Source organism: Taurulus bubalis (assembly GCF_910589615.1).
Source record: "Taurulus bubalis genome assembly, chromosome: 15".
NCBI classification, from domain to species: domain Eukaryota; kingdom Metazoa; phylum Chordata; class Actinopteri; order Perciformes; family Cottidae; genus Taurulus; species Taurulus bubalis.
Window position 1 is genome coordinate 10,929,796 of NC_136603.1, and position 23,051 is coordinate 10,952,846.

Consider the following 23,051-nt stretch of genomic DNA (forward strand, 5'->3'; position numbering starts at 1 on the left):
AATGAATAGTAATCACCATTTACAATGTAAAGTTTAAAAAGGAAGTTACATTTTCACACATCCGTTTTATCAGGATAACACAAATAGCTAAACTCATTCAGCTGGAGGTCCAATCAAATCTTAGTTGAGATCTGAATCTGGGATTATGGGTATTTTATGGTAGGTTCTGTTGGCATGTCCCACCATCTGGGATCTAAAAGACCATCATCAACCAGCATTGCTTTCAAACTCAAACCCGGATGACAAAAGATAGAAACAGATCTTTCAAACAGTTTTTCACTGGCCCAAATGTCTTCTAGTTCTAAAATGCTATTATGAAAAATCCCAACAACTACCAATGGTATGCTTTTTGTGCATCTTAAATTATACTATGTATTACAGCGTTCTGCTCAACACACAACACTGCATGTTAGGATGTTTGTGTTAAAAGAGTAGCAGATGAAATGTAAATCTACAGCAAACATGTTTCCCGGTTGGTAAAAATCCCAACAAAGCCCAAATGAAAGACCATGATAGAGTCAAGATTATATTGGCGGCGTTTAAAGTAGAGGGAACGAAAAATCACACCCAGGGCCATGCTCACTGAATTAGTTACATTTTGTTTTGTCATAGCCAACTTCTTTTTGCAGCCAATATGCCATTCCTTTCAAAATAATCAAATCTGGCACCCTGTTCCAGGATTCCCATGTGGTCGCTCTCTCGCCCTGGACAGCCGGGCTTTTGACAACAAATGACATTCGAGTGTCTACCAAAACTTTGTCTGCATTATTCATTTAGAAAACCAGGGACTAACGATAACCAAGGGGAATACAGAAGAACAAGGAAGCAGTCTCCACTTAACACAATTATTTTTAGAAAGCATAAAAGTAAATCAAATTTAGAGAAACTAATCTTTTACAAAAACACTTGCGCCACTTGTTAGTTTGGTTTGTTTCCTCTTTCGTCAAAGACCGCTTAAATGAGCAGCAACATTGAGGTGGTAAAAGTCACTATATATACACACATACACAGACTCACACTCACTATACAGTCATACAACTGTGCACACGTCAGTGAGTTCAGTTTACTCAGTGGTATCACAGTTGACAGTCTGACGGTCTCTCTCTCTCTCTTGCACACCGACAAACAAACTGGGGAGCTGGGTGGGACAGTGGCTGGTGCCCGTACGCTTGATTGTGAAAACTGGGATGCTCTTCTTCTTGGTGGTTTATGAGGCTCAGGCAGGTCATCTGGCTGCCAAAGGGAACTGTGGGAAGGTAGGTCCTCCTGTAACACGTTCGTTATGCTTTCCATCAGTCCTTTGAGGGAAGTGGCTGTGCACAGACAAAGAGAGAGAAACAGTCAAAGTTGGTTCTCCATTAAACATCTACAGAGAAAAACAATAGGTTTAATTTAAACTACCACTTGTGTATTTAATATGCAGAGGAACATCACAATGAGGGAAAAGCTGATGGCATTTCCCTTGTTAACACATGCTAGGGAGACTCAACAGAATAGTTACAAAATAAATAAAGAACTGCGGTTTAGTGAGTTTGACTCATTTTTCAATGTAGCTAGAACTGGCATAACAATCATCTCTGTAGTAGTATGTCTGCAGCCATTGTTATGCTGGATACTACAGTGCAGTATTAAAACATGCAGCACTAGACAAAATATAAATAAACGGACATAAAAACAATGAAGGATGGTCAACCCAAAAAATATTGTAAAGACAATTGTGTAATTCACTTACTGAAAAATATTGCACTCAAATATTGATTTATTATATATATATATATATATATATATATATATATATATATATATATATATATATATTTTTTTTTTACAGTGTGTAAAAGGCATTTTTATTTAGGTAAGTAAAATAACAAACATCCATAATGGAAACATTAAAACATAAAGACAAGGACACAGATTGACAAAGAAAATGGAAGAATAAAGATCAGAAATTTTACCTTGAGCGTGGCGATTTTAGCTTTCATCATCGGAGACATGGGGTCTAGCGATGGCCATCTCCTCCTTGCTATTTGCTATCATCTTACACTTCTACAAAAACACAGAAAAAAAAACAATCAGTTATTTTACGTTGGTACAGTCTTGCACAAAATACCCTGAAAGACACAACTTCATTACTCACATTCTTTCATTCAACATTGTTACTGTCAAACATGTGCACATAGTTATTGTTCCAGTATAATCACTCAAACAAAAATGAACATTCACACAGTTCCTCGTTTACCTCAGTAAGCTCCTTTATGGTGTGTATGTTAGCTTGCTGAGTGACCTTCCTCTTTGCCTCAACGATGTGGTCCATGTTGAGGGTTGGCGTTGGGGGAGCGAGACTCGGCGGAGGCTTGTTAGTGATGGTAGGAAGCGGGGCAAGGGGAGGCATGGCCGCGAGGGCACCCATGTTGGTCAAGGCAGCAGTCATAGTAGCTGCTGTCATACTTGCCATAGCGGCACTCATGGTGATGTTTGACATGTTGGGCATTCCTGGCATATTGGACATCCCCATCTGACACATATTGGGCATCCCCATGCCCATGCCCATACCCATGCCCATACCCATGCCCATTGGGAGAGGTAAAGGTAGCGATAAGGACAGAGGAGTAGGAGATGGAGTGGGGAGAGGGAGCTGGAGGATGGCTTTCGGTCGAAGACTCTCTGGAATGGGCACCCCCGCCTTAGCACACATTGCAGCAGCATTAGCTTTAGCTATCTCCAGTAACTGGTCCTTATCTGAAGAAAGAGAGGGAGGGTTAATGCAACAACAGGGCATAGTGAAGGGGGAAAGGGGAATATTAAGCATACAAGCAGTGTAAAACTTAAGTATACACTTGGGAAAATCTCAAAACAATTCACACAAATTAAACCATGAATATAAATATGTGTCCTTAGTTACTATCAAAATAATTTACCCAGTTCAGTGAGGCGTGGAGGAGTCTTGCTGGTGCTGCGTCGTGTCCGGGACCCTGAGCGGCGCTGTTTGCGGAGAATGAGAACTGGAGAGTGGCTGGGTTCTCGTTTCCACCGGTCCCGCCTATCGAACGAACGACTGCGGAACACTGGGCGCCTGCCTCGACCCCTTGACCTAGACCTGCGTCTGCGATCAGTAGAACGAGACCGTGATCGCCTGCTTCTGTCTACTGATCTTTTTCTGCGGCCAGTGGAGCGGCTCTTGGATCGCTTGTTCCTGTCTGTGGACTTGGACCTCCTCCTCCCACGGAGATTGGGTGAGCGGGATCGTCTCTTTCGGGTTGGAGAGCGGGACTTGGATCGCCTGATTCTGGTCCGCGACTTGGATTGTGATCTCTTACGCCTTGCAGGGGAGCGCGACCTCTTCCGCCGGGCAGGACTTCGAGATTTAGACCGCCGCTTCTTCCTTTCCAGCGGAGAGACAGATTCTCTTTTCCTCACAGGAGACTTAGACCTGAGAAGGGGTGAATGATAAGACTGATGAGAAGGGGTGCAAGGGATCATAAAAACTCAGATCATATTTTTTCCCGCTGATACCAATTGCCGATCATTGATGATGCATATTAGCCAATATAGATCGTTTTTCACAATTTCAATGATTAGGTCATAAAAGATGTATTTTTATTGACAAGCAAAATATAAGCAGTTATAGTTAGGTATCATAAGCTGCTTAGAGTTATTGTTTGGATGTTAATAGGGTCATCGTTCTGCTGTAAAAACTATTCAAGTGCCTTACAAAAAACTACATTTAAAAAGATTACATTTTTAATACATCATGATGATTTATATTCATCCAATACATATTTTTACTGAACAGAGCCAGAAAGCATCATAATGTCACTGAATGGAACCTACATACATTAGCTGTTAGCATTACTAGCCCTCCACCTTTTGACTTCGATCAACAGTTTTTCATAATGTTGCAATATGAGGGATTCGCGACTAGAAAGCATTAATGCCAAACTCCTGATCGCATATCTTTGATAATTATTGTCCGTTAACGACTGACAGTAAAACTTTAATTTCACACTATGTCAAACTGCACAATTTATCAGCAGTTCACAGGCATGCCAATCCGTGAGGGGGAACATTACATATCACAGATCAACTACAGTGAGTTACACCACTACTGATGAATAATTGTACATATGCACAATACCGACTTGTCACTAAACAATGTTCAATTTAAATATCTTTTGAGACACACAGAACCCTTGTTAGTGATGTGGGATGGGTACACACACACACACACACACACACACACACACTACAAACCTTGACGGCTTCTTTCGGGATATAGACTTGGATGTTGATCGTTGTGGAGGAGAAGGTGAGCGGGACGGTTTCCTTTGAACCGTAGGTGAGGGTGACTTGGACAGCTGCTTAACTGGAGGGGAAGGATCCTCTTCTTCATCTGATCCTACTGAACGATCTGACCGTTCTGGGCCAGCGATGGGCTCTCTGGAACCAGACCTGGACACCTCTTGCTCATTGGCTGTGGCGACACACTCATTCGGTTCCTTGTCATGGTTGGGAGAAAGAGCCTGAGGCTGCTCTGGCAACGTATCCGAGGAGCTCTCAGCTTGGGGGCTGGGGGCAGCTGCTGCGGGCATTGGTTTCCAAGCACCTGCATGGCACGTGAAGACATGTTAGGTCATTTCACTACAACAGTAACACAAATTACTGGAGATTTTAGCGCCGACGTTTTGGGATCTATACTTTAAACTCTATTACTACAAGTATTTAATAATAAAACATTCACTGCTTGTCCAAAAGCTGACAATGAGCAAGATAATATCCAGCAATTCAGATGATCTTTAAGCCTAAAGGGTGGACGGTAACTTGACACTGGAATTTGATGAGTACAGCAGAGTTGTAATATTACACTCATGTCAATGTTACTCATCAAATTGATTTACAAATAACATTTGCCAGTTTGTGGAGAATAGAAATTTGAGTTTCACTTTTGTAATAGAAGGCTGACACTCTTGGTAACTGAGCAGATACAAAAAAGGTTTAGGAACAAAATACATATATTTAACTATTAAAATAAATCCTGACCTGGTGTAGCTGTAAATCCGCCACTCTCAGCTGTCTCTGCTTCAGGGGAGGAAGGCTTCACCTCTTTAACAGGAGAGGGTGATGCGGACCTGGCTGGAGAGGAGTTGCCAGATTGCCCATGACTAGACTCTGACCTGGACCTAGATCTGTTTAAACCCGCCGAAACGGATTTAGACTTTGACCTTCTTCCACTCCTCATAGGAGATTCGGACCTCTTCTTCACAGGTGGCGGTGATGGTGACTTTGACTGACGCCTTGGCGACAACGAGCGAGATTTGGAGCGTTTGCCAGACCTTGGTGGAGAACGATTTCTTTTGCCGGGGGAACGGGAGCGCCGTCGGGAGGGAGGGGTTCTGGATTTGGTCTGTTTGCTGGGAGTCCTGGATTTGGAGTTCCGGTTGCGCTTAAGAACAACCACAGAACGTGACCGAGTACGCCTGCTCCTGCGGAACGACCGAGAGCGTGAGCGGCGGGTTCTGGGCGGAGGTGACCTCTTACGCCGAGACAAGGATCGACTCCTGGAGCGCCTACCTCCTGCGCGTCTTGCCGGTGACCTGGAGCGACGAACAGGACGTCTTGATCTAGAACTGGAGCGCCGCTTTCTAGTGCCAGAACGTGACATTGAGCGCCTGCCAACTGCACCACTTCGCCTCGGTGAGCGGGCCCTGGAGTGCCTTCGACTTCTCCTTGGCGACCGCGATAGAGAGGGAGACCTGCGCCCACCGCGTTTAGGGGATCGTGACAACTTTCTTTTAGGAGTGTGGGAACTTCTGCGTCGCTTTGGAGAAACAGACAATGAACTCCTTCGACGTTTAGGAGACTTGGACTTCCTTGGAGACTTTGTCACCTTCTTCTTGGGGGTGAGAGAGCGAGAAGTGGACCGGGACTGACAGATATCTCTTTTTGGGGACTGGGAGAGTGACTTCCTCTTAGATTTAGGGGACTGAGAGCGGGATAGCTGCCGACTTTTTCGAGGAGTTATAGACCGTTTTTCTTTAGAGGTTGACCTGGAATGGGTTCTTGACCGTTCTTTTGTTGCTGATGCTGTTGTTTGTCCAGACTTCTCCTGAGTAGGACTAAGTGTTGGTGAGCGACTATGACTTGAGCCAGACCTCTTAATTTCTAGGCCCTTGGTAGGGGAAGGAGACCTGCAACTGGAAGAATCACGTTCTATCAGCTGAGCCTTCTGAACTGAATTTGACTGATCTTTTAGGCCTGGGTCATCTCTTGGGGTAGCACCTTCCAGTTTAGGGATGATGTCAGGGAGTTCCTGGGCATGGCTGAATGTACCCTCTTGACTACCCTCTATCTTAACGGTTGCCGTTTCTGTTATCTCATTCTGGCCCACAGTGGGCGATCTCATATCCTTTTCCGTTTGATTGGCATTGCTGCCCTTCTCTCCAGATGGAGATGCATCCATATCTGATATCTCCTTTTTCTTCACTCCAAGCAATTCAGATTTATCTCCTCGTTTGCTTTTTGAAACTAGTTTGGACACTGGTTCTTGCAGGTCAGATACTGCAGCTGGAGTGTATTTTCCATCACCAGCCACTTTCACCCCTTCACCTTCAGAGTCAGAGCCTGAAGCTGAGCTACTTTCAGATGGGGAGCGAGATGGGGATTTCTTTTCGTCCTTCTTCTTCTTCTTTTTCTTCTTCTTGGCAGCGTGTCTTTTGTGTTTTTTGGATTTTGCATCTCCCTCCGTATCTGCACGATTTGAGAGAAGTGACGAGTTACATTTAAAAATATATATATTAACAGGAAATAATGCATTACTTTTAAAGAAAATATGAATTATGTTTGCATGAGAGTGTCTCCTACCTGTAATTAAATCCCTTTTTCCTTCCTCCTTTAGCCCAGCTTGGTCTCCAGTTCCAACAACTGCTGCCAATCTGGCACTAAAAACACCAAGAAAAGGAAACATTGAGATTTTATTTGTTATCTATAAAACTTAAGATTCCCAATACATACAGGATACAATTAGGACACCTTTTCACTTTGGGTAAATTTTTCTATCTCCCAGGCCAGCTGGGAGATAGAATCCCTCCAGCGTGTCCTGGGTCTTCCCCGGGGTCTCCTACCAGTCGGACGTGTCCGGAAAACCTCCAGTGAGTTTTCAAAACCACAGTCAAGACAATTACGTCGGTGTCAAAATATGGCTTGGTTCCGAGTGCTTCTCACACCTCATATTCCACACTATGTTAACGGTTTCTGTACATTAGTCAACATAAAACCGACCACGCCTCCACTGCGGTGTATTGTCAGTGTTTACTGGGATAAGAATGTCAGATGCACCGATCAATTACCGTGATGAGGAAGATAGAAAGTTCAAATTTTGACACAACTGCAAGTCTAAAGTATGGCCGTAAAACATTTGGAACAACTAACACACACACTTATTATATTGTAATTCATTCTCAGAGTAATCAAAGCTTGTTTGCTGACAGCACGGGTCTCGCCGTAGTTCAGTTCTGTATATAACGAGGCCAACGCCTAACAATTCTCTTTCGGTGAGGTTCCTGGACAATGGTCAAAAAAGTCTGGAACTTTGCTGTCAATGATTGCTCGAAGAAAAGAAATCGAAATCAGCAAAAACTGAAATCAACAAGTCAGAGAAAAAAAATCTGAATCAGCCAAGAAAATTGCAATCGGTGCATCTCGGACAAGAATAAATTGTGTAATGGTGTGTACAACTGTGGCCGCAGCATGTATATGAACAAACAGCAAAAAATATGAAATATTGACAAAAAATATATTAGTAACACATTGAACTATTACAAAACTAATTTTGTTAACGAATTTGACCCAATGAAAATGATACATCTGCCAAGTCACAGCTGACGGCACATTTAGTTTACGCTATGATTTTAATAAAATCATCTTCTGACCTGGCTCTGGTGGTCCTGACAGGATTTGGAGTCGATGGTGGCTCGCCATCAGACTCAGCACCAGACTCTGAACTGCTCTCTTTTTCCCCCTTCCTCCTCTTCTTCTTCTTTTTGCTCTTGTGTTTTCTGTGCTTCTTGTTTTTCTTGGGGTGTGGCTCAATCCCGTCCTTGAGATGCATATCGTCCTTCTCAGGTGCCTCATCTTCACCTGCATAGGGGAGCCAATAATTTAGATTACACAAGCATTTGGCAAATCGATGACATATAGAAAACCTAGAGCAAGTTATTTTATTAGCACTGCACTTCAAATGAGTAGACTTATTGTTTAACTGAAGGCTTGTGTTAATGATCTTATTCATGTTCCGGTGTAAAATATTCAAGGTACACAAAGAGTAAAGTGATAACTAGCCACGAGACCTTTGGCAGATATTGGTTAGCCTTTCAACTTGACAATGCAGCATTCAGTATAATACTTTTTCCCGCATACAAATATAATTCTAACAACAAGCAATGAAAAACGTAAAAAAATACAGCTGTAGAGTTGTTTTAGGAGGCAAACTTCACAGACTATGTCAATAAAAATGCAGCATTTATGTTGATTTTTATGATAGACTACCACTATATACCTGAAATCTGGGGAATCCAGCAGTAAATCAAAATGGTTCAAAATTGAAATGACTAAAATGTATTTGTGTTACAACAGTCACTCACCTGAGGGGATATCCACTGCACAGTCCATTGTGTTGATCTCGTAAAATGATCTCTTAATGTCAGTCGCGCTGCTCTCTCACTCAACACTGGCAAGGAAAACCAAGTTATTAAAACTTAAGCAACAAAGAATGCCGCACCAACACAAGAGGATTCATTTGATATCCCCGCTACAGTAAAATGTAAGTAATACCATCATTCTATGAATATCAATATTTATTTTTTGCATGGGCCTGGATAGGTCACATCCAGTCAACAGTCACCAAAATTGATGCTGAATTGATAACTGTCTCAAGCAGTTTGAACAAAAAACATAAGATCATAAACTTCATGATGGTTAAATATACCAAGAATAGCTATAGGTGCAGGATAAGAGGGGATCCGTTTCAGATTTGTGCTGAAATAAGTTAGAAATATATATATATATATATATAAAAAAAGAATGTCTCATTATCTGTCCTTCAACAGTTATTGTGACGTATGTGATACTTAATTTGCTTTACAAGATGCTGTTCAGAGAAGTAAAAAGTGCCATGGATCGGCCAACAGATCAGCTACCTTCAGGGAATAACCTGTCTGCAAACAACTAAAGGCAAATACCTGCCTTAACATCACTGACTGAAACGTGGCCCGAGGCGTAAAGACACAATCGAGTCAAGGGAATGACCATCTAGGACCAAACAACCAGACCCCCAAAACCAACAAAGAGTGCGTTCCCTAAATCGTCTTCCAGAATACATTAAGGCTGGATTGCTAACGCAAAGAAAGTTCGTAAATAACTAAGTTGGTCAATATTTCCTTACACCAAAACCACCAGGTTTCAAAATGTAGCAAAATGTCTAAAAGTAGGAAACTGCCCAAAGTCTGCACTTTAACTGCCTATAATCGTAAAGCTTTAACATAAACCTCGCTATCGTACAAACCTAACCCGACGTAACGTTACTCATAAACATCGTCAATGAAGCCACAATCTCACAGTTCAGCAACTCACTCAAACGGCGTAAAAATATCAATTTGCAACAAATTGACTTACACTGAACAATAGTTACGTCACTTCTACAAAAACAACGATACTAAAACGTCAAGACAACGTTTGAGGTTATGCAGCCAAAACATGCATCCAGCTAGCTAGTTAACGGCGCCGCTTTATTTGATGCTAAAGCTACCGCCAGCCATCAAAGACGCGGTCGCCGACATGTTACTTACAATTTCAAGTCGCGTTAGCACGTTTAGTTCACCCGCTTGTTGCCCGTAATGCACAGTATTGAGTTACAAAGCACAACTAATACGGGTCGTCATATCAAAGCTGCCCGGGAAATAGATACGAAAAGAGGGAACAAAAAGTTTCAAGCTGCGACGGACGTTAAACTGTTCGATAACGCTGCTCTCAGTCGGGCCTACGCTGCCGTGACTTAACGTGCATTCACGGATCACAGCAGCTAGCTTTAGGTAACTTAAGTTAATACACCAAGACCGTTTAATCAAACAGGTATTCACTGAAACGGAAATTGTTTAGCATGTTTTACCAGTCGTGTAAGCTGTAGTAGTATCACATGCTACCCGCACGGCGCGGCCTCGTTACTGCTAGCCCCGTAGCTCCGCGCCCGTCTGTTCACCGAGCTATGCTAGCTGTTAGCCGTTAGCTGGCTCGGACATTTAGCCGCTACTCGTTTCAACAAAGCAAGCCCGCTCGCTCATCACATCTGTCGGTTCCGCTGCATATAATTACCCGGTTTACGTCCCGTGGATGCGGTCCTTGCGTAGAAAGTGCAGGATGGCTACAGTCATTCAATGTGTGACAACAAATAATCGTTGAATGTGCTAACCGCTCACGTTAGCCAACTACCACATCCGCCATGATGGGGACAAGTATCCCGAAATGCCATGCTGCGCGGTTTCAATGGCCGCGTTACTGTCTCCTAGGCAACTACATGCTCCATGGTAGCAAACATATTTTACGTATTTGTAGCAAACAAGCAAACTGTCCCAATAGGCATTGTCTATTTGTTATTTAATGTAATGCATATTATGTAAACAAATAAATAAAAAGAGCCTCTTGTATGCCTACATGGGTGTATATCTATGTCAGATGTAGATGCCATAAACCTTTGATATTTTTCTTATGAAGACATAGCGTTACATCATCTTTATGGCTGTTAGTCATGCCCTGGTCCAGGAAGAAGCACAATATATTTCAGCAAAACAATGTTTTTAAGTGAGTAGTGGATTATACTACTCACGATGTTGATGTGTATAACAAATAAACATGTGAAACCCTGAGATAAATAGAGATAAATAGATCGATAGTTTTTTTATGAATCCTGCAAGGGGACATTTGTTTGCTGCAGCAGAATTTATACATACAGGTAAAGCAATATTCAATATAAAAAATGCACAATATATACAAACAAACGAATAGAATAATATTGAAATTAACTAATAAAACAGTAGTGCAAAGATGTAACCAATGACATTAGTATGGTAATTGTATTCTATGCATAGTAAATGTTGAAAATGTTTCTCTTTTCATTGTCACATTTCTCTAAACATGCAGTTGTCTGTTGTGCATACTTTTTTGGCTTTTGCCATGAGGGATCAGACTTGAATATTATTTGAAGCTCACATTCTAACGAAGTTCACCTTGGGATTGCTAGACATTGAGCACATGTTAACATTATATTCTCTGCTGGAGGTCTGGCTTTAACATATGTATTAAGCATCGACTTAATAAGTTGTTCTTGAAGCTGAGACATGGACAATATCATTATTGTTCAGAAAATTTTTGTGCAACACTTAATTAGATTATTTGAGGAGAAAATGTACCCTGTATTTTGGAGGGCTGTGTGGATTATACTACTCACTTGATTTGTATTATTTTTGTTTAGCAACTGTAATGTTAAAGTACTGTCATTTTGGTTACTCAATTGACATGCCCAGATACAATGAAGACTTAAATATTCCGTCCAGGCGTTTAGAAACAACTAAGTTAAACAAGTCTGATATTGTTTTCCCACCAAAAAAAAAAGATTAAATACTTTGAATTAAGGGAAGTCTCAATATGTTATTCGTAGCCTGAATTTCAGAATGTGTTATTTCCTTTTGCTGTTAACGCCACAAATTAAATGGCGACGTGAAAATAAAATAACATATAATTTGTGGAGAATAAAATATTTGAGAGACGGGGCTTTTATTCTGAAGGAATCGGGTCGGAAGTGTTAAAGTGTTGTTGATGACGCCCTTTAGACAACCATGGTGTGTGTAGCTCTGACAGGAGTGCTCGAGTCAAGAGGATAGTTCTAACATTTACTTGGAAAGTCATCATCAGCTAAACGACATGAAGAAGAGATTTAACATCAACCTGGACGACACGGCTTTTGCCAAAGAAAGAACACCGGTCGGTATATGGCAAGAATTACCGCCAACTTTTTACGTCGGTAAGCGTTGCTTTCCAGCTGGCAACTGCTACGATACATTCATCATTAGGCTCGTTCGAGATGAGCCAGTTCTGCGCAGAATCGATCGGCGGCGATCGGCACGCAATGCATGCCGGTTAGATTTGTGTCCGACTTGGTCCCGACTTGCTCTGACGTCATGCACACGTGGGCAACGATACTCTCACGAGACCAAGCCGGCTGTCGATTTCAGAATCAGTCGCCGGAATTGCTCTCAAACGACTGCTTGGCCCAGTGCATGATGGGAAACGCCTGGCTCTCGCCACATCAGAGAGCTGATTGGCTCTTAAATCTGACAGCAAACACCACGTGTTATCAAAAATCCTTATTTTATGTGTAGTTGTAGTACTTAACCCTTGATTATTGACTATTGGTCTCATGTTTAATCTAAAAACACATCTTGTGTGGTTGATAATACAAAATCGTATATTTTCATAACAAATATCGAAACCAGTAGTAATGTATTTCACAGGCAGACATAAAAATACCAAAGGATGCAGCTACACAGTCATTTCTACATAAATATATATATATCTATAAACCCATATAATAAATCCAAACGTGATCTGTAAACTACAAGTAAACAAAAGTTCGGAACTAACAGGAAGTACTTTTTTCCGTGACTTCCTGTGTATACTTTGAAGGCAGCTGACAACTGTCCGACTTGATTGCAGTTTTTTGTCAACGCCTCCTGCTGCGGCCGCCTGCTCTCGTCTGGATTCCAGGCGAGGCGCAGCTCTAACGAACGAGCCTATTTTAACTTTGCAACACAAGGTTTTGGTCCGAATATACTTGTCAAGAAAAAACGCTAGTGTTTCTTTTCTATAATCCCATTGAATACATTTCGACTCTCATGCAGGATTTCCATGTGATTGTTATTACAGCCAAAGCCGCAATTTCAACCTTCATCCAGAGGAGGACAAAGCACCTCGGGTTCTACTTCATCTTCAGCAAAGCCTTCTGAGCCCGTGGACCAGCATCTTTCCTATGCGGAATATATCGTCCAGAGTAAAAGCAATGTGGCTGTTCCTACTCAGAAAGAGGGTTCCTCCAAACTGCTCAACACTGAGGGTGCTGGAGTGACCTATAGGAAGCAAAGTGAGTCAGATTCAGGGTCCTCTGCCCAAGGTGTGTGTGAAGCCCTGCAGGACCATGCTGAAGGGGGTGAAGGTGGATCTGGAGGCGTTAAGAAGAGCGAGGACCCGCAGGTGGCTGGCACACACCAGAAAGAGGGGAACTGTCAAAGGTCAGAGCCAAGCCTAAACCTGGGCCCAAAACCAGTGGGGTCTGGGAGCAGCATTATCGTCAGTCCTCGACAGGTATGCATCAACATGTATGTCCCTCTTCACTCATCAACTCTCTCCATCTATTCATCCATCCTCTGCATGTTCACATTCAAAGTCACCAGGTTTACATGATAATAATACAGTACAACCGTGTGTCTTTATCCGCTTGGAATAGTTTGACTCTTTTCAGGCTTGTTAGCTGGCTTACTCAAAAGTAGGTACATGTATCTAATTGCGTATTTATTTTCTCATTCAGAGGGGGAATCCCATCCTGAAGTTTGTGAGGAGTGTCCCCTGGGAGTTTGGAGAAGTTGTACCAGACTATGTCTTGGGTCAGACAACTTGTGCGCTCTTCCTCAGGTCTGTGTTTGCATGTGTGCATAGATGACCAGACCCAATTTTTCCTATTGTCCCCCAAACATATTTTGGATTACCACAGATTAAAAAATAAAATAAATGAATATTTGATGTGCAAAATGTTCTTTTTCATATGCTTTTTGTTTTGTTTTGTCTTTTCATTTTGGGGTCTGGTTCAAAGTCTGAGGTATCACAATCTCAATCCCAACTATATCCACGACCGTCTGAAGCAGCTTGGAAATACTTTTACCCTGCGAGTGTTCCTGGTACAAGTAGATGTGGTAAGTAAAAAAAAAATCCGAAGGAGATGCATTTTAATTGATTGAAAGCTGTGTATCAAATCTGATCAAATTGTCACATTTTGTTTATTTAACCCGCTCTGCTCCAGCTATTCCAGTTGTTATAAGGTGTTATAAATGTCCTATTGTACTCTGTTAAAAACTAGTACATATTTATAATATATAACATTTTCAGTGTTAAATTAGAATGAATTGATGCATTATTACCCGTATAAAGCTATTACAACTGAATTATTAAATTGATTGCTTAAATAGACAGATTAATAACAATATAAGTTACATTTTAATACATTTGTTTTCTGTTTGTCTTATTGTGGTACACTCCAGACTCAATACTTCAAAACCTATAAAGTGTTGCTAATAATACAAGTTTGAACTACATTCAAACTTGTATTATTTGCTTATTTGCTTATGCCCCCCATAACACGGCCTCCTCCATTGCTGACCCCTCCCTCTGGAACTCTCTTCTCCAGCACCTCAGACATTCTCCTTCACTCGTTACTTTTAAAGCAGCACTTCAAACTCATCTATTTAAATCTGCTATTAACCTGTGATGCTGGTTATGTATGTTTTTGTTTTGTTTATTGCAGTTGTGTCATCTCTCTGCCTTGTTTATAGTGTTATTGCTTTTATTGTTTCTGTCTTTACCATGTAAAGTGCCTTTGAGTACCTTTTTAAAGCGCTATACAAATGAAATGTATTATTATTATGCTTACGCTTTAAGAGGGACTGTCAAAAATGTATTTAAAGCTTCCCGCTACAACAGTTCAAGAAGACTGATCCTTTTCTTAATGTTCACTCGAAAAGAAAAGACCATGGGAATATCTGGTCAGATGTTAATTTCCAAAAAAGTCACTGATATAGTTTTTTTCATCACAGAAAGATCCTCATCATACATTGAAGGAGCTGGCTCGCATCTGCATCATGGCTGACTGCACTCTCATCTTGGCTTGGAGGTAAGACCTGCAACAGATTACCAAGTGGACTGTTATGTAATGCCTCTTTGGGTTTGTAATGGGTATTTAATGCATATTCTTCAACCACTATTATTATGTTGTTTTATTCTGGCAAGGATCAACCAATATAAATTTGAGTTCTAGCCAGATTCCAGTTTGATTTATTTTTCTGTTGATTAGGGAACATTGTGCTTGATAATACACCACCCCCCGCAAAAAAAAGAACAAATAATCATAACTAATACTTTCTTCATGTTGATTTGACAGTCCAGAGGAGGCAGGGCGTTACCTGGAAACGTATAAGTCATACGAAAAGAAACCTGCAGACATGCTAAAGGAGCAAGTTGAGAAAAACTACCTGTCAAAAGTGTGTGGAGTTCCTTCTTTTATTTCAAGATTGTGAAGTTCTTGTTGTTTTTAATGTGATCATTTGGATGATTTGAAAAATATGGAAGACATTTTAATGTTATTGAATGAATATGATACACTCACAACGAATGTTTAGGAAAATTGAATGTAATTAGAATATTTCCCAAAGCCGTGCAGTGCTGTTTAGTCTTTGAACAATGCAAGCGTGATTGGATTGGTTTGCTTTCAGGTTACTGATTGCCTGACCACTGTGAAGTCTGTGAACAAGACTGACGCCATTACCTTGCTGTCCACTTTCTCAGTGAGTACCACTAGAGCGAAAATGATTCCTCAGATTGCTGCTATACTGCAATCAGTGGATATGCACAACCTGATTTGATGGTGTACTTTGATTTCATTTTTCATACTGAGATGTTTTTTTCAGTCTGTAGAAGGAATCATCAATGCCTCAAAGGAAGACTTGGTTCTCTGTCCAGGCCTCGGACCACAAAAAGTGAGTAAAAACACAAGTACATCATATGAACATACAGAAAGTAAATGGAAGATTTCTTAAATTACTATGCGGACATTTTATGTTTGCAGGCACGTCGACTCTACGATGTGCTCCATAAGCCCTTCCTCAAGTCGAAGACAAAAGACAGCTGACATTTCATACCAAGGATTTGTGACACGCTCCTGAAAAAACTCAATAGATGTGAACAGCATGCGAAGACACACGCGCACACACACGCGCTCTTCAGAGGACTGAATTAAATACTATAAATACTCTTGATTTACTGAGCTGAAGAAAGAAATGTACCTTCTCTGAAACTGAGAGATGGGGTGTTTTAAGAATTTTAAGTTTGAACTCTTTAGTTGATAGAGCTGTATGCTGATTCTAAGCTGTATTGAGTTACGATTTGATGTCATTTGTACATTGCTTAATTACGTTTACTTCTTAATAAACATTTTGTAATATTTGTAATGTGTTTATTGTATAGTTTACCTTTTAATTCTTTATTACTTTGTTCTCCACAAGAAACAACCAGGTGGTGCTTCCAGATTTGGAAGAGTAGCAGTAAGGTTACTGGAAAAAAATCTGTGTGTGTGAGAGAGAGAGAGATAATTGGGCTGTAGCAACGGAGAGAACACCTCTCTGGCTGATGGCAAAATTAGGAAGAGTTATATACCATACTGAATACGAAACGAACATAAAGACAAACTAAAAATAAGGGAGACTCAAATAATGAATATATTTCCGACAGCACATGAAGAGGACACGGTAACTGAATCTGACGTCAAAACAGGAAGTGTTTGTTCCACGCCGATGTGCTTGTTATGCTTCTTTACAGCTCATTGCACTGTAACGTTTAGTACACCGTTTTTCTTCTCCACTTGCAGATGCACCGTGTTATCTCGTTTTCTTTCAGGAAACCAAACGGTAGGCGAGATACTTGGGCAGTTATGGGACACTGGTTAGAACCTGCTCAGGATCATATTGTGTTGCATGTCACAGCCTAATTATCTACAAGTTGCACATGGTCACAAAACAAATGCTTTAGTTTACTATACTGATCAGTAGCCATGCATTTAAGGATGGTAGCTATAAACGTCAACATGCAGAAACCTGAAACCGACGTGAGTTTGGTAATCCATCACAGTAAGGATATTTTCTATTGTCAGAGTTATGTTAATCCTATAAAGTAATGCAGTTGCTACGAGGCATTATTATTCGGTGGTGTGTTTAAGGACAACTTCAGAGATTCCAGAGAGCTGCAGAAGTGCATTGCATTCAAATCCAGAATAGATATGTGAATTCAATGGCAATGATTTGGTTCAGCTGTTGAATTTCAAACCTTGGCAGGTCAGCATTTGCAGGAATGCACCAAATGGAGCAATCACTACTCTTCCTGGGGCAAAAACTAAATCTGTAATAGATTACCTTTCAACCAAGTTGTCAAGTCTCCATGCAGTGTTTTTCTTCCTGTACTTTAAATAAATTGCAAACAATGCCTGCCTGGAAGGTAGAAAGCTAAATCCAAAATGTACAACTTGCTTTGAAAAATATTTGTTAATTATTATAAAGCATGCACATATTTTTAGTTCATGGGGAAAAAAACTATGGAGACTCATTGTTCAATATTGTATAGAAAAGACAGTATGAAATATAAATATTTAAATGAAAAATACAGGAGACAATTTCATGTTTTTTTTTTCTTGTTTTGATTTCACAACAGCATTTTTCTGAATGTCCCTTTTATGTAATAATTCCACTTTTCATCACACGGTAAACTTCACCGGCGACGGTTCTATCAGAGATGTTGGTGTGTTATGCTATTAGCAGCTAGTGTAGCCAGTTATACAACTTTTTTCACATGCAATAGTAAAACTTGTAAATAGATTTTGAAGTGTACAATTTGAGAACTTTCCCCTTTTAAGTATTAACAATGTCTCAGCCCATTTGGCAAAACAGTTAAATAATTCCAATATTTGGGGTGTTAAACCCTAAAAATATCAGGAAACATTTGGTATTTGATATCTTACATAGTTTAAAGCTTTAAGTACATCTCAAATTATAACACAATTTTCAAGAAATTAGATAAATGTGGAAAGTCAGAACCTTAAGTCTCCGTAAACTGTAAATATGTGTGTACCTATACTCCCATCTGCTGGACAAAGCGTGTTGCTACACGGTAGACACAGCATGGCATGTACATTGTCTAAATTGATATGTGGTATTGTAGGTGTATGTTGTGGAGGCCAGCTCCATGGGAGAGTACACCAGACAGCTGGTGAAGCAGAACGGCTGTGAGGAGGTGGTCACGGTGCTCCAGGGACAAGCTGAGGAGATCGAGCTACCTGAGCAGGCGGACGTCCTGGTGTCTGAGTGGATGGGAAACTGCCTGCTGGTATAATGACAATGTCATTACTAATCATACAAGTTATTATGTGAAGATGTATTCTACTTGTATTCTACCATGTTATCACAGTTTTATTGGCTCCCATGGCGCTCTTCCAGTCATTTTATTTAGATTTTTTAAAGATCTTGATCTCAGATGTGAATTTAAAATATTTGCCATGATAAGCTGTGGTTACAGGTAGGGATGCTAGATATTTATAATATACACCCATATTCCTATACAAATACAGAGTACATCACACACTGTATGGTTAAAATTACTATTGCATAAACACAGAAACCTAGGTTTAAAATAAATAAATATATATATATATATATATATATATATATGTATATGTATATATATATATATATATATATATATATATATATATATATATATATGTATGTATCTTATTTGTTTGTGTCCTTTTCCCTGTTAGTCATATAAGTTATCTATGGCAGCAACCTCATGTGTTGAATAACACATGGCACAAGTCCAGCCACCTAATTGATCCCAATGACTGCCTCACTGCTCCCTGTGATGTCCTGCGCCTGGACATGTACACTCTGCAGGTCAAAGACCTAGAGGTACCGTGTGTCTTCCTTTTTATTTGGAATGGTTCCACTCCACACACACATTGGATTTTGCAACAAATGGAGCCCTGTGTTTCATTTCTCAGGATATAAAGGGTCAGTTTCATTTCCGTGTGGAGAAGCCTTGTGTTTTCCATGGATTCACCGCCTGGTTCACTGCTCAGTTCGAGAGCCTGGAGACGAGAGGTGCCGCTGTGGAGCTGAACACCAGACTTAACTCTTAACGGCACAAACACATAGTGACTCATGTTGTGTAGTTACAACATTAATAAGGATAGTTTATTCACAAATGGCAATTTTAACATACCATACAGATAATTATAATTAAAACTTGTGAGTGGCAAACATGTGAATACTTTGTGCTTTATAAACAATATCTGAGTGTGTGTGTGTGTGTGTGTGTGTGTGTATATGTATATATGTATATATATATATATATATATATATATATATATATATATATATATATATATATATATATAATCTCGGTTACAGGCTGCAAATAATGTTGTTATACTCATGAATCTGAGTTTCAAAAATAATGTTCTTTTTAGGCCCACACACTGGAAGCAGACTCTGTTCATGCTCTACAGGCCAGTTAGTGTGTATGCTTGAAGACGCCATCAGGGGAACCATTCGCCTGCGCAGAAACCCGGTCTGGAGACGCCACATAACGGTTACCCTGCACTGGAGCATTCACAGCAGCAGAGGAAACAGACAACTGCCAGGCAGACATTTAATCTTCACTTTGTACTTTCCATATCTGATTTATCGACTGTGTCCATAAAGTGGTGGTTGATCGTTTTATTGTCATTCATATTTGTGATTCATACAATGTGACTCTGTTACATACATCAGCCTCCTAAGAGTACTAACTTGACCTTTAACTTGTAAATTATGTCCTTGGATTGGTTCACTTGTCTATTCCTCTGTCCATAGGTTGGGACAAAGAGTTTCCCCATGTGGAGGTGACCGATTCTCCGTCAGCAGTGGCGATCTACAGGAAAACAGTTCAAAAACATCTTCTGTTGAGTTTAGGGTCAGTGAGGTGACCTGGAATGGAGTGTGAGCCTCATCTGAAAGGTCCTGTGGTGTTGAGCTTAATAACTGCAGGCCCAGGTGATACACACAGCACACTGTGAACCATGTCTTAAGAGCAGATTGACAAATAGGTTTCATGTAAAGACTGAACTGTGGAGCGTTTCTGTAACTTTTCCTTGAATGCTCATTGGCTCGGTGGAAAAAGAACATTTATAGAAGACTGATAACTGACAACAAATTGTTTTTGAACAGATATTTATGGTCTCATGGTGCAACAAAAGAAATGCTTTAGTCTTCCACACTATGTTTTTATCTTTATTTTGCACTCTTTTTACATTTAAGCATTTAATTGACATAGTAATTTGTTTTGTTTGTTGGCTATACATGCCACTAAGTTTGTATGGGTTTAAGAAAACATTAAGCATGAATATAATGGTTTGAGATCCTTTTTTTTATTTTAAAAGATTTGAGTGAACATGTACGCCACTGAAATGCTACTGTCACAAATGTCAATTAGTTGTATGATCTAAAATAGGCATTAAAAGACAACATTGTTGTACTTACAGAGATAATAATTCACAATAAATTCACAATTCTAAACAAAATAACTGGAAAATTAGTAAACTTAGATATAAATCGCATTACAGTATTTTGGGAGAGTTTTAACTTCTTTTTACTAGTTCTGTTGGTTTGGGATACTTAAAAAAAAAACGTTTTCATTACAGCAACATGACACTACTGTGTCTTGATGTATGCACTCCTCTTGGTCATGGCTCCGTTTTACTCTTTGCTTTCGCTCTGGAGCGCGTGTTGACCTCCGAGGATAAAGGTTGAGCGGGTAAGGGTTCTGGAGGAGAAGCCCTGGAGAGCGGAACGAACAGGGGAGGTTTAACAACTTCGTCTTTAACCTCCTTTACCCCACTTTTATTCCTTTTCTGCCTCAAGTGTTTATCACAGTGGTTCACAAACGTATCCAGCTTCACAAAGGTCTTGTTGCACACTTTGCAGTGATAAGGCCGCTGTCCTTTGTTGAGGCGTATGTGCAGCTTGATGTACGACGATCGTACAAAGGTGCGGCAGCAGATGCCACAATTCAGATCCTCGGGGCTACACTGCGTCTTCTGGGGCTGATTCAGTGCCGACGCCGACCCTGGTTTGACCTCCTCGGCCTTGTGCGCGAGCAGGAGTGACACAGAGCGAAAGCCCTCGCCACACTGGTTACACTTGAATGGCCGCTCCCCTGTGTGTAGTCGAACATGTGCCAGGAGCCCAGCCTTCTGTGTGAACGACTTGTCACAATAGGTGCACTTGAAGGGCTTTTCGCCAGTGTGGAGACGCTGGTGGGTCTTCAGATGCGAGGCACGGCCGAAGGTCTTACCGCACTCGCATTTAAAGGGCCTGTCCCCGCTGTGGATTATCTTGTGTGCCATCATGTGGGAGGCCTGATGGAAGTACTTGCCACAGATGCTGCATTTGAACTTCCTTTCCTTGTTGTGAGAGGCGAGGTGAAGGGTCAGGTGTGTGGAGGAGATGAAGGTTTTGGAGCACAGACTGCAGCTGTGAGGGTCCAGGCGGAGGCGCCGTCCATTAGAGAGACGTCGTCTCTTAGGGGGGCGGCTGCCCGCCTGGCAGGATGGACATTTGGAAGCACTGGCTGCTTTGTCCCCACGCTGCTGCTGTTTAGGAGGTGGCAGGCTGCATCCACAGTCTGAGCAGCGACCAGTCGGTTGGTCTTCATCACTGGTTTTATCCAACATGGTGCAATCTACATCCAGAGTGGGAGACGAGTGGTTGTCACTGATCGACACACCTTAGGGGCATCTGAAAAGGGATGAACACATACTGGTTAGCATTCCTTATAGTGGTGTGGCTGAGAGTACACACGCAAATCATACAAAGCATAGCATACGTATCATAACAGATCGAGGCTGAACCGCGCATTACATGATCACTCTTAATCTTTCCGTGTTGTCCCCGCGAGGGAACAAAAGATGTCCTAGTGACGAGGGTTGCTGAACTGGCCGAACGAGGTGAACGTAACACATCAGAAAAAACAGAAACGTTACTGGGCAAGGGCAACAGATCAGCTGGAGGCCTGGCGTCGCCCTGAACAATGGGAATTCCTCGACACGAGGACGAGGACATTAAACACAAATATTTGTACGTACCGTGTTCATTCCCCCTCGGAAAATGCGCGTGTGCTGAAAGTAATCGTCTAGTAAGCGCTGTTAAGCAATCAAAACAACAGCCAGCCCAGATCACAACGAGGATATGGCTGTTCGTGTCCTGCGCCTTTTCCTGTAAGACGCTATTATGTGTGCAGCCTGCAGCAGCATCTAGCGAGAGGAGGAACAACTGTCTCCTCCGGGAGAATAGAGGCACAAGCACCACACCTGAATTACACTGAATATGCATGTATCCCCTGATGTTATCCAACATCACGGTGTGCACTATACAACCGACACATAATGATATTTGTGTATTTAGTGTATTCATTCTAGATGTGTGCTTTGTTGTCTTTGGCTGTATTCAGATACTTTTTAATGACATGCTGTCTTATATTCCCAAATAGTTTCGTTTCACTGTGAATATAAGAAGAAACTGTCGGTGTTTAGCTTTGATGTTGGGTCCTTCTTTAGTTTCGTTTCACACAAAGGACGTTGACTTTGTTGGAAAACGAAAGGAACAGAACTAGTGGTTTATGGGTTTGGTCATCGGTAGCCTGTATAAATAGCCGAAGTGAAGCGGCATTAGTTTATTGGCAAAACTTGGCAACAGGATGACTGATGCGAATCTTTACAAATATGGCTGAGGTAACTTTACGTTTTCCAATTTATTTTAACCAATGTGTAATTGTAGTTGTTAGCATTTTTACCAGCATCAGAGTATAAGTAATTACTGCATAAAACATTAAGAGGAAAACCATTTTAATGCCAGAGAAATGTATACGCGAAATAATACTTTTACTTCAAATGCCATCGAAAGCTAATTGATGTATTTATTTTGTAAAAAGTCTGTGATATTAATTCCCGTATGGTAAAGTTCGAAAAATATTCACAGATTCGGAGTTAAACCGTGTTGAAACACAAACGACACTTCTCGTAGTGTTGTAGACAAAGTTAGGTAAAGTTGGAAAGAGATTCACAGATTCTGACTTCCCGGATCACTCTTTTGCTAAACGAT

General features: G+C 41.0%; 4 protein-coding genes across 4 annotated transcripts; 2 read left to right on the plus strand and 2 right to left on the minus strand.

Annotated features, from left to right (window-relative positions):
* Positions 1–1,158: 1,158 nt before the first annotated feature.
* On the minus strand, positions 1,159–10,491 carry sona (SON DNA and RNA binding protein a). Its single transcript, XM_079230592.1, has 11 exons — positions 10,363–10,491; positions 8,637–8,722; positions 7,926–8,133; positions 6,859–6,935; positions 5,885–6,744; positions 5,680–5,750; positions 5,331–5,591; positions 2,919–3,430; positions 2,240–2,739; positions 1,956–2,046; positions 1,159–1,313 (listed from the first exon to the last, which is right to left on the minus strand). The coding sequence occupies exons 2-10, from the start codon at positions 8,662–8,664 to the stop codon at positions 1,972–1,974; spliced, it is 2,592 nt and encodes an 863-aa protein (XP_079086718.1). The 5' UTR covers positions 8,665–8,722; positions 10,363–10,491; the 3' UTR covers positions 1,159–1,313; positions 1,956–1,971.
* Positions 10,492–11,967: 1,476 nt separating this feature from the next.
* ercc1 (excision repair cross-complementation group 1) lies at positions 11,968–16,311 on the plus strand (the record flags this gene model as incomplete). The annotated part of the gene is made up of 9 exons (XM_079231006.1): positions 11,968–12,027; positions 12,970–13,404; positions 13,628–13,731; positions 13,910–14,009; positions 14,907–14,983; positions 15,251–15,350; positions 15,582–15,653; positions 15,777–15,845; positions 15,935–16,311. The coding sequence occupies 9 exons, from the start codon at positions 11,968–11,970 to the stop codon at positions 15,995–15,997; spliced, it is 1,080 nt and encodes a 359-aa protein (XP_079087132.1). The 3' UTR covers positions 15,998–16,311.
* A 616-nt stretch (positions 16,312–16,927) lies between these two features.
* On the plus strand, positions 16,928–19,799 carry prmt2 (protein arginine methyltransferase 2; the record flags this gene model as incomplete). The annotated part of the gene is given in 8 exon segments (XM_079230593.1): positions 16,928–16,969; positions 18,076–18,240; positions 18,696–18,821; positions 18,914–19,048; positions 19,383–19,439; positions 19,441–19,532; positions 19,534–19,555; positions 19,767–19,799. Coding segments are annotated over 8 exon segments (672 nt in total).
* LOC306747537 (uncharacterized protein) lies at positions 19,627–21,625 on the minus strand (the record flags this gene model as incomplete). Its single annotated transcript, XM_079230594.1, has 1 exon — positions 19,627–21,625. One exon carries the CDS (start codon positions 21,623–21,625, stop codon positions 20,636–20,638), a length of 990 nt encoding a protein of 329 aa, XP_079086720.1. The 3' UTR covers positions 19,627–20,635.
* Positions 21,626–23,051: the final 1,426 nt, after the last annotated feature.